General features: G+C 39.5%; 1 protein-coding gene across 7 annotated transcripts in view; it reads right to left on the bottom strand.

Annotated features, from left to right (window-relative positions):
- The window catches only part of MEIS2 (Meis homeobox 2), a 283,660-nt gene that overhangs the window by 5,036 nt on the left and 266,135 nt on the right, over positions 1-12,489 (bottom strand). For all 7 annotated transcript variants that reach the window (XM_006831796.1, XM_006831792.1, XM_006831790.1 and 4 more), the window contains exon 10: positions 1,250-1,308. In XM_006831796.1, the coding sequence (XP_006831859.1) occupies positions 1,250-1,308 (59 nt within the window). The remainder of the gene's footprint in view (positions 1-1,249; positions 1,309-12,489) is intronic.

Below are 12,489 nucleotides of genomic sequence, written 5' to 3'. Positions count from 1 at the left end.
AGAGAGAGAGAGAGAGAGAGAGAAAGAGTCCTGGTATGGCACTGTAGGATGAGCACTGAACTGCTAACCATGAGGTCAGCAGTTCGAACCCACTAGCCGATCCTTGGAAACACTATACAGGGTCGCTATGAGTTGGACCTGACTCAATGGCATTTAACAACAACAACATTAATATATGTGTATATATAAATGTCCTGGTGTGGCAATGTAGGATAAGTACTCGACCACAAGGTCGGTTTGAACTGCAAGGTTGGCGGTACAAACTCACCAGCCACTTCTTAGAAACCCTATACAGGGTTGCTGTGAGTCAGAGTCAACTCGATGGCACTTAAACAAACAACGACAATATATTGAAAATACAATATTTTGATAGTTTTATACTCTTCTCCAGCAAGATCTTCAATGAATGGAACAGTATTTCAAATTTATTGGGGAAATTTTGCCAAAGGATGAATACATTCTTAAAATTCTTTGAACTGAGGCCATAGTTCAAACCTCTATCAAGTTAAACTATTAAGTTAGTGACAACAGCTATCACCACATAAAAACCTTTGTTCTATAAGACTCTTTGCAGGAGACCACAGCTCCTCAGTACACTAAGGAAATGGGCATTTCACAATAGAATGATGATGAGTAAACCAGTAGGGTTCTGAACAGTACCTAAACACTGTTTTAGAGAAACTGAGAGGTGCTGTAAGAGAAACCCACATGTGTTTTAGTGGGATGGATATGAAGCATTTTAAACAAAGGTAATAACCTTTTAATAATAATAAAAAAATACAGACAATGCAGCAAGAAAGTCTTTAATAGAAATTATGAAAAGTCAAGCGAATGAATGGATACAATGAATTTAGCAAGGATTGCTGCTGGAATGGTAACAAGCCATATACCAAGAGGTGTGGGGAGCAAGAAAATGAGAGTGTGCTAATGACTGAATGCAGACAAGCACTGAGTAATTTCAGAGCTCACAGTCAAAGAAACTGCTTGTGGCACTAATACTTGTGCCCAATTATCAATTCAGAAAGAATATAAAAAGCAGTTTCAGTAGAGTCAGGGTGGGAAATCTCCAATTAGCACCAATTAGTGAAGTTGCTTTCTAGACCAGAATTCTGGGGACATTAAAAAAAAAAAAAATCTCCCAAAATTCCTGGTGGAAGCATTTATTTAGCAGGTGAGGAAACTCCTGAAGAATGATTTGATGAGGATTTGTGCCTGTGGAACTTAAATATAAATACTAGTTGGAACTTGCCTGCTCGATTTGACTGGTCAATCATGGGCTGTACTATTCTTCTTCTGGCATTAATAAACCTGAAACAGAAGAGACAAGTCCAGTCATCAAACTTAGTTTCTGTGCTCTGTGAACACCTTTCCACTAACGCTGTGAAGAATACAATACAGTCAAACATCTAGAGAAATATCTTTAATTCAAAGGCAATTTTCCCCCTAAGTGTTCAAAAGTTAGTTGACTGGACCAGCTCCATCATGGCCAACTCCAGGCCAATTTGCTGAAATGGCTTAGGAAAAGAAAAGAAAAAGTTCTCCAACAGAACTTCTACTCATTTGCATTTGGGCTTCTACTTCTTAAACATGTAGGAATCTGGTTAAAGTTCACAGGCTGGAAGAGCCTTCTTCTCTCCCTAAACTCCCCATCATAGGGAGACTCAGCTTCCCCTTGCAGCTGGTCATAAATGGAGACCAGGCTCTAGCACTCTGCTTTTTCACAAGGTATTGTTAGGTCAGCAAAGCCATCAATTAGGCTGTCTGAAGTTTTATCACCAACACAGCAGTAATAAGTGCTGGCCAGAAAGACTTCTGCTCTTCGGCAACTCCTGCAGTTTAAGCCTGTAAAGTTAGGGGTCATTTAGAGGTCAGTACCAGTTGGGGGCGGCCTTTCTAGCTTAAGCTGGGACACCCAGGGCAGAGGATAAGGTAACTGCCAACCATAAACCCAGCCACCTTTCAACCCACTAGAAAGACAGAGCCTCAGGTACACATGGTTGATATTAGAGCCCAAAGAAACATTTCAAATCAGGTGGTGGCTGAATCCCAGGAATGTAAAGGAGAAGCAGTTATTCGTCTAAGAAGGCTGGATCTAATTTTGTTAGAAATCCAAAAATAAGTGCCTACTTCATGTTAATTTAATGTTTAATAAGACCCATCAAATATTCATGTACAACTAGAGTAAGATGATAAGAAATCTCCTTAATTTCTCCAAATTTAATAACAACAAAACAATTTTCAACCATTTATGAGCTACCCTTGTCCCTATAGGAGTCCTAGTGGCACAGTGGTTAAGCATTCAGCTGCAAATCAAAAGGTCAATGGTTTGAAGCTACCAGTTGATCCTCGTTAGACAGATGTGACGGTCTGTATCTGTAAAGATTTACAGCCTCGGAAACCCTATTGGGCAGTTCTATACTGTCCTAGAGGATAACTATGAGTTAGAATCGACTCTACAGCAGTGGTTTTTTTCTGTTTTGTTTTGATTTTTGTCGCTATGCATTCAATGGAGGCCCGGTGTGGCGCACCGAACTGCAAGGTCAATTTGAGCCACAAGGTCAGTGGTTCAAACTAACCATTTGTTCCTTGGAAACCCTATATAGGGTTGCTATAAGTCAAAACTGACTCAGTGGCACTTCACAACAACAACAATGCATTTAATGATATATTTTCCTCACACATTTGAGCTTATGCACAGGATTCACAGGCAAGTGTGTTTTGGGGAGATATCTAACATATGAATGGCTTCAAAATATCCACGTAAAAGTGGAATGAAAAGATACTGGATTTTTTTCCAGGGACATTTTGACACCCCCTCAGCTAGATGTTCCTTAAAAATTTGCCCACATGTAACAATTTTTAATATTTATCATTTTAAATCTTAAGTGCAGGGAGACTTAATGAATAATGAGTCTCATGGGGCCACAGACAGGAACTGAAGATTCATTCTTTGAAATTAGCCAGAAAAATTTGAGTGTATGCTGTCAACTTTTAATTCCTACAAAGCTGAAGTCCCTACCAAGGAGGACAGCCCACACTTGTTTATGCCTCCTATAAGCTCTCTAGTGGGAAAACAGTTAAGTTGGGGAATAACAGCCACAAGAAAACCAAAGGAGACTTTTGCATATGGTGTTTGTTTGAAAAACATTGAACTTCTTTATTATTTAAGAAAGTACAGCTCAGTTGTCAAAAATGTTACACCCCCTCGGGATTGGGGAAAAAATATGACAAGCTATGGAGAGGTTAAAATAAGAGTTGAAATTGCATGTGTATTCCCACCCCTTCAACTTATGTGTTGTGAGGAATATCTGGCCAAATGATACAGTCTTCCAGAGCAGCTCTCAATTCAGAAAAAGAACTTAAGTATTTACTCTTTCCCAATTGCATTTATTGGGACCACCCCCAGAAACTCTTTATCAGGTCAGGTTAAGATCAAGAGAGGCAGCGAGACCTCTGCTTTCCAAGCACATGGCAAGGGTTTACCTCTTTTTATGAGTTACTAACCCTATTTGGTTTTTTTTCCTACAGGCCAACTCTTTAGGTAAAATGAATTGCGATTTTTTTTCCTTTTTAATTTCACCCTTTTATTCTTTTATTATTTACATCTGGAGGTTGCTCCCTTATTTATGTCTTTTTCTCCAGTTCTCCCAAACACTCCCTTACTCACAGAGCTGCAAGGCATCATGGTTCTTAGTTCTCAGCAGGAGAACTCCACACTGTCTTCAAACAAATAATTACTCGGAAGGTTAGAGGTTCACTCAAAGGTCATTTCTTTGGATACTGGTCAGAATGTTTACATTAGTAAAAAAAACCGGGGTCTGCTCAAAAGGTTGTTCAATGGGGGATACACAACAATGTAGAACATTAAAAAAGCATTCTGTGTCCTAGCAGGTCTTTATAGAAGCACTGAACTTGTAGATGCCACTCCAGCATTACATTTTCAACTCGTTACCATGGCATGAACTGGATGTTCACTAGCACTTATGGTACATCTACTAAACAAATATGAATAGAGGCCTGTGAAGGTTTTCTCTAGGTCCTTTAACAAAAGGTAATAGAACTTTTTGCTATTTTTACTTATTTTCATTTAGCCAGTTTGAATTTTCACTTGTGAACAATATATTTGAATACATATTCTTATATATATATATATATATTCTTTTTTCCTTGCTTTCCAGATTCATAATTCTATCACACAATCACATTATTTTAAGTAACAAGAAAAATTTAAAACTTTTTGGGCCCTAATATTTCCCCCCGAGATCTTTGAGCATACAACTCCTGCCAACTGTCAACTCTATCTGATCTTGGGACATAGTATAAATATAATAGGTGTTATTATTAAAATTAACAATGAGGGAGCTGAGTTTAAGAAAATTTTGACATTAAACAATAAAATTACTGTAATGATGGCTCACTGGTCATTCTTAGAAAATGTATGGATCTATAAAAAATGGAGCCATTTAAACTGTAGATTTTTTTAAAATAAACATTAAGTTAGGAGTGATTTTTATTTCTTTAATATTAGTAAGATGACATTTCCATATGTGATCATTCCCTTAAAGTATACGACATGAAATTTTCTCCCACTTTCTCTATATTTTGTAAATGACCTTATTCAGTACTCAAGTAGCACACAGAATCTGCAAGCTTAGATTCTATTTAAAATTTGAAAGTTCTAAGTTGAAAATCAACTGATCGTCACTCTTTCAAGGTCCAAGCCCCATTCATATGGAAAAATGCAACTTGCTGGTTCAAAGACAAAAGACTTGTCTTAAAAAGGTTTCTTGGATATTAAATGGGTCTTACAAAATAACATTTTGATGAGTTAAGTGTAAATGAATCAGACACATATGGATTAAGTTATCCTTGAATTTCACACGGGTTTAAAAAATAAGGGGAAAAGAGGGTCTTGGCAAAAAACATTTTGGACTTTGCCAAACCCAAAACATTTGAAAAATTGCTGAAGACATCCAACTAACCAAAATGTAGCAAGCTGCACCCAACTTTAATGAAAACCCCCACAAGTTATTTCCAATCCAAAGGCTGTTAGATTTTTCATCTGTATCTGATATTAAAAAATTCTCTAAGTTTTAATGTCATCCCAGAATGATTTTGAAGTTGAGGACATATAATATACTTCTGTATTGGCATAAATAATTTGACTGTAAGTTATAAAATCTCATTGGACATCAAATAGCTCTTAGACACATTTTGAGTACAACTTTTATGTATAATGTGTCATATATGATATATGTCATAAATAAAATGTGTTCGTAAGCTTACTGTCTTTCCAGATTTCACTTAGAAAAAAATTTTTCATTAGCTTCATTGTGACTTTTTTAAGGACTACAGATAATTCCATTAGTGATTCCTTAGGGAATTAGTACCCTAAAGTGCACTGGTTCCATTGATTTGTATTGAACACAAAGTTAATATCCAGGCTCACACAAAAGCTCTGGAGACTATCTACTAAGACTATATATTTTCTCTCTAAATTTTACTTAAATAGAAAACACTTTAGAACGTAGGATACTTAAAAACTGTATAGTACTGTTAGCTTAAAAATAATTTAATGATAGAAAAAAATTTCAATAACTTTCCAAGCATCATGAGCCTGAGAGTCAACTCAGAATGGACTAAAGAATACATTTAAAAGAAGAAACACAAGATAGCAAAATATCATTGAGATCTTATCTTGCTGGAAAGATGTCTCCAGGAGACCATTTCCCACAGAAGAGCACAATTTTTAACTTTGCGTACTTCTCTGTAACTGAAATCTGACCATCAGGAGCTTTCTTTTGAAGGCTTTTCACTCCTAAGCGTATTTCAGATTGATAGAAGTGAGGTTAGGTGTCATTCCTGAGTGTTGGCCGGTTTCTTTTCCTGGCCCCCTCCCCCCCCCCACACACTTTTTAAATGGCTGATAAATCCCTTCTTTCTGGTTCACTAACTTCATACCACACCTGGTAACCAACTCCTTTCGGCAGCATTCCTTGTGCTAGAAAGTGCGGGCCTCACTGGAGTCACCTGGAAGGCGGCCAATCCTGAACACTCCGTGGAGGAATCAAGAATTGCCACATTGGAACTTTTGCGTGGATCTGGTCAAGGAAAGGGACTGAACAGTTGAAGGGGGTTCAAATCAATTAGAAAAAGGTGTTGTAGGCAATTTGGTGACTAGAGACCTGTTAAAAAATGAAAAACCTCTGCTTCTCTGTATTCCCCAGCCTGGGAGACTCATCAGTGAGGTTACTTATCCACAGTGCTTGCTACTGGTTGGTGTTTCAAACAACGAAGTTTCAGCCTTGGCAAGTCAGTTATACTTTTCTCCATTTTTTCGTAGTTCACATACATACACACAAAAGCAAGTCTTTTTCTCAGTGAGATACATTAAAATGATTAAATCAGCGAATTAAGTAGGTTTAATGCCCTTAAAGACTCCTGGTGTGGCGCTGTAGGATCAGCATTGGACTATGGACCACAAGCTACTATCCTATACAGGGTTGCTATGAGTCAGAACTGGCTCGACAGCACTTAACAACAACAATGTCCTTGAACCTGTATCTGGTCACAGACATGACTGAATCACGTTGAAACTGGTGGTCAGACAATAGGCCTTTTCTCACAGATAACTGTGGGCAAAACAAATAAATGACTGCCTAGGGATATAGTCATAGGACACAATTCATTTTCCTAAGCGATAGGTGTGACACTGTAGGGTAAGAACTGGACTGGTAACTATAAGGTTCAAACTCACTAGGGTTGCTACCAATGGGAGTTGACTTGACAACACTTAACAACAACAACAACAACATCACTTCATTTAAAGAGCCGTGGGGGCACTGTGGGCTAAACTTTGGGCTGCTAACCACTCCAATGGAGTTAGGTGAGTGTTTCAGTAAAGACATTTTGCCTTGGAAACACAGTAGAGTCGTCATGAGTCAGCATCAACTTGGTGGCAGGTGATTTGGTTTGGGTTTTGGTGAAAGAGTGGGTTAAGCATAGGCCTGCTAATCCTGAAGTCAGCAGTTCAAATCCATCAGCTGCTCCATGGGAGAAAGATAAGGCTGTCTGCTCCTGTAAAGATTTACAGTCTCCAAAACCTTATTGAGTAGTAGAACTCTCTTCGGTAGGGTCTCTAGGAGTCGGAATCAACTCAATGACAGTGGGTTTGATTACAGCTTACTTTATGCAGTGGCTTCAAAAAGTTCATGGAAAAATTCCATGATCTTTCAATTCCACTTTTCCATGAATGTTCTAAAGCCCCCCTCATAGAACTGGAGAGACTGGAGTTATCCACAGAGCTAAATACACATAAATTTCATGCTTGTGAATTGATAATATGAAAGTATAATATTAATCTGAGATCACAAACGTTTAGATTTTATTAATGTAAGAATACCTTGAGTGTTGCTAATGCTAAGTGTTGTCTAGTTGGTTCTAACTCATGTTGTTGTTAAGTGCCATCGAGTTGGTTCCAATCCATAGCGACCCTGGATAGGGTTTCTGAAGAGCAGCTGATGAACTTGAACCACCGACCCTGCAGTTCAAATGGCTTTGCAGTCTGGCACATTAACCCACAGCACCACACCGGGACTCCATAGAGAATAGAATGAAACACTGCCTGGTCCTACGCCATCCTGACACTCGTTGCTATGTTTGAGTATATTGCTGCAGTCACTGGGTCAATCCGTCTCATGGAGAGTCTTTCTCTCTCTTTCTGGGCTGATCCTGTGATTTATCAAGTACGATGTCCTTTGCCAGGGACTTGTCCCTCCTGATAACAGGTACAAAGTACCTGAGGTAAAGTCTTGTCATCCTCGATTGTAAGGAACATTCTGACTGTACTTCTTCCAAGACAGATTTGTTTGTTCTTCTGGCAGTCCCTGGTACTTTCGATACTCTTCACCAGCACCCTAATTCAAATGAATTCTTCTATGGTCTTCCTTAGTCCAGCTTTTATATGTGTATGGGTCAAAGGAAAACACCATGGCTTGAGTTAGTTCTCAATGTTACATTTTTACTTTTTAACACTTTAAATAGGTCTTTTGCAGCAGATTTGCCCAACGCAATACATCATTTGATTTGCTGAACTGATGCTTCCATGGGTGTTGATGGTAGATCCAAGTAGAATGAAATCCTTGACAATTTCTATAATTTTCTCCATTTATCACGATGTTGCTTTTCTGCCCAGTTGTGAAACTTTTTGTTGTTAAGTGCAGTTGAGTTGGTTCTAACTCATAGTGACCCTGTACAGTGTTTCCACGGAGCAGCTGGTGGGCACTTAGCAGTTCAGAGCTTATCCTACAGCGCCACACCAGGACTCATTTACAATGCAGGCTATTATAATCTTTGATCTTCATCATTAGATGTTTCAAGTCCTCTTGGCTTTCAGGAAGCAAGGTTGTGTCCTCTGCATATTTCAGGTTGTTAATGAGTCTTCCTCCAATCTTGATGCCACATTCTTCTTCATACAGTGTATGTTTCAAATTATTTTCTCAGCATACAATGTGGTGAAAGGCTACAACATTGACACACAACTTTCCTGAATTAAAACCACACAGTATTCCTTTTTTTCTGCTCAAACAACTGCCCCTGGCCAATGTATAAGTTCTTTGCAAGCACAACTGAGTGTACTAAAATTCCCATCTTTTCAATGTCATCATAATTTTTATAATTTACTCAGCTGAATGTCTTTGCATAGTCAACAAAACATAGGTAAACATATTTCTGGTGGGTATGACCTGCCAGGCCTTGTGGTTAACAGTCCAGTGCTAACCCTACAGTGCCATACCAGGACTACTAATTTGACTCGTGAAGTGTTTATGCTGATATATGAGACCTGAGCAAAATTAGCAAGTAGATGGTGCTTAACTTTGATAGTCATTTACTGTTCTTTTGGTATTTTCTCTTTTATCTAATTCTTTCCTAAAGTTACAAAGGCTCACATAGATTCTTTACTAAAATATTCTACTTTGGGCAAGCTCTTCTCAATTATTGTCACAAATTCCAGATTTTTCCATATAACAATGTGATGAAGAGTATGACTGTATTTTCTGCCATGTGACCTTGGGAAGATCTAAGTACTCTTCCCATGATTCTACTTATTTTCTGTCTCTTCTTTAAATTAGGAAGGAGTCCTGGTGTGGCACTGTTGGAAAACCACTGGACTGCTAAGCATACGGTTGGCATTTTAAACCGACCAGCCGCTCCTCGGAAACCCTGCACAGGGTCGCTGTGACTCAGAACTGACTCAATGGCACTTAACAACAACAAACTGGGAAAGTAACTGGGCCAGGATTGTGTCTAAGATAAAGGAAGATATTGTATACAACATCCTTGGCATGGTGCCTGTTGTTGTTGTTTTGTGTTTGTGGTTGTTTTGTTATTGCTGTTTTCACAATTATGTGGCTCATTAGGGAAGGAACCAGGGTACAGTTCAGGATCAGAAACAGCTTGGGATATAGTAGGTCTCTGGTCAGAACTGCCTCTTCTCAGCTGTACTGGAAGCACATCTCACTCTTGTCCTCAGTCTCGCAGCCACGTGGCCCTTTGGCTTCTGCCCTGCTCAGGCAAGTGTTAACAAAGCTCTGTTAGAGTGGTTGGTAAATGCCCAAAGGGCACATTCTAAGCCAGCTCCTGTCCAAAGGCACTCAGCTTTCCCTAGTCTGTGGGTGAGGAAGCCCGCTGCTCTGTCACTCCGCCCCCTCTGGTGCTGGGGCTTTCCTGGGGAGTTCTCTCTCTGCTTGGTGGTGGTGGTGGTGGTGATGTGCCGTGGAGTCGGAACCGACTCATAGTGCGACCCTATACAGGGTTTCCGAGGCTGCAAATCTTTACGGAAGCAGAAAGCCTCATCTTTCTCCTGCGGAACAGCTGGTAGTTTCGAACGGCTGACCTTAAGGTTCGCAGCCCGATTCGTTACCACTACGCTACCAGAGCAAGCTCGTCTTTCTTAAGTAAAGAATGTTCATCTTGAGCATTGTGCTTTTTTTTTTTTTTTAACGCTTCATTTTTCTTTCAGATTTGACAAATGTAGTATATGGTTTGATATCTTTTTTCTTGTTTTTTTTTAATTAGCCATACATATACAACAAACGTTTGCCATTTTAACCGTTTTTACATGTCACCACTATCCATTTCCAAATCCCTTTTCTTTCCTTTTCCTTCCCCCCCCCCCCCCCCCCCGCCCCCACCTCTCCGATACTTTCTCTTTTTTGTAGTTGTGGGAAAGTTCCCAATGGTTTTTCCGTCCATTATAAGGGAGGAAAACAGACAAAAAGAAAGAAGAAAGCAATTTCATTTCCCCCTTTTTCTTCTTTTTCCCTTTTTCCCTTTTTTTTTTTTTTTTTTTTGATTTTCAAAGATTCTTTCTTTCTTTTTTTTTTTATGTTTTATTGTGAATTATGTGATAGTTTACATGGGAGAACATTAGCTTTACATTCATCCTATTGTAAATCATTTCATTGCTACGGTTACAATCCCTTCCATGCACCATCAACCAACCAAAGGGTATACCCTCAAGCCTGCCCCCTGGTCGTCAGCACAGAGCCCCTCTCCCTCTCTGGGTTTAGAGTACCCAGCTGTTCCCTCTCTCCATGTCATTATCTCTGCCTCTATCTCTGGCGTACTGATTCTCTGGGTAGGGTCCTGTTCTCTGCTCTTCTCACTTGCTTCCTTTTCTTTTTAACTGCCTTCCCCATCACCCAAGGTAGCAGGTGTCTACAGTTTATGCAGTGAATAATCAGTAGGTTGGGTTTTTTGTTTTGTTTTTTTTTTTTGCTAGATCTTTCTTCCAAGGCACCTCTAGGCAGCTGAGTTTACCTTGTACCATTTGTACTATCCAGGGACTCTAAGTGCATACAAAAGATTCATTAAATGCTAACTTATTGTCACACTGAGTCTATCCAATGTGTCCTCCTATAGAATCTCACTCATGTATAGATAATACTTAAGGATACAAGGGTGATTATTCAACAAATCTTTGCTAGTTGATATCAGGGTTTTGTGTTGTACTCCCACTGGCAGCCATGTGGCCATGTAGTAGGATCGTTCTAGAAATCCTGACTTACTCCAAATGTAGTCATCTAATGCTATGGGGCTCTGGTACCACTGTGATTATGAATTGGGCTGCTAACCTCAAGGTCAGCAGTTTGAAACCACCAGCTGTTGTGTGGAAGAAAGATGAGGCTTTCTCTTCCCATAAATATTTACAGCCTCAGAAACCCTGTACAGGGTCGCTATGAGTTGGAACCCACTCCACGGCACATAACCACCACCAGTGTTATGGGGGAAGTTGTAGGTGCTTGCTGTTGTTGTTGTTAAGTGTTGTGGAGTCAGGTCCGAATCCTAGAAACCCCGTATAGGGTTTCCGAGGAGTGGCTGGTAAGCTTGAACCACCAACCTTGTAGTTCAAACTGATCTTGCAGTCCAGCACATTTACCCATAAGAAACCCTGGGGCACAATGTCTAAGTACCTGACTGCTAACCAAAAGATTGACAGTTCTAATCCACCCACTGTCTCTGCAGGAGAAAGACCTGGAATCTTTTCCTGTAAAGATTAAAGCCTAGAAGACTCTCTGGCACAGTTCTACTCTGTCACACAAGCCTTTAAGAGTTGAAATGGACTCTGGCACTTAACAGCAACAACAACAGAGCAGGCATGTGGTGTTGGGGGACAGCAGGTAGTGAGATGAACCATTTTGAAATCACACTCTCTAAATGGTTCTCTAGATTCTTGCTACTCTGAATGTGTTCCATAGACTAGTAGTAGCAACATCAACTTGGAGTTTGTTATTGTTGTTAAGCGCCGTTGAGTCACTTCTGACTCATAGCAACCTTGTACAGGGTTTTCAAGGAGTAACTGCTGACCTGTGGTCGGCAATCTAGTATTTATCCTACAGCGTCACATCAGGAGTCCTGGAGTTTGTTGGAGGCAGAAATGCAGGCTCTCTGAAGAGGTCCTACCTGACCCCTATTGAATCTGAATCTATATTCGAAAACATTTCCAGGTGATCTATGTTCATTTCAGTTTGACAAGTCCTGCTCTAGATCACATACCAAATAGATGATCTAGTCTGTCTCCAAGAATAGAAACTTGCAAAGACTAAGATTTAGCAGTGAATCTTGGCTGTGAAAATGCATGTACTTTTCTCTATAAGTAACTTGGATCTAAATAATCTTGTAATCACTGGCCTTCGGCAACAACCATTTGTAATAATTTAATTAATTTTATTCCATCTGTACTCCCTGAAGAAAAAAAGTGCCAATAAAACATTTTTTTTGTGGAAACTGTTCATAGAGATTACCTTCAGGAATGAATAGGGGAGGATGACAGATTTCTTCCCCCCCCAATCTATTTCTGTATTTTAGTTTTTTTAATAATAAACATGATTATTTTTATACTTCAAAAAAGTTCTAAAGGTGACTAGGAAAATTTGATGTCTTAGTGACTAAGGAGCTCTGGTAGCTTAGTGGTTACGAATCGGGCTG

Source organism: Chrysochloris asiatica, unplaced genomic scaffold, assembly GCF_000296735.1.
Source record: "Chrysochloris asiatica unplaced genomic scaffold, ChrAsi1.0 scaffold00004, whole genome shotgun sequence".
NCBI lineage: Eukaryota > Metazoa > Chordata > Mammalia > Afrosoricida > Chrysochloridae > Chrysochloris > Chrysochloris asiatica.
The sequence above is the reverse complement of the archived record's forward strand: the minus strand, read 5'-3'. Positions and strand labels throughout refer to the sequence as shown.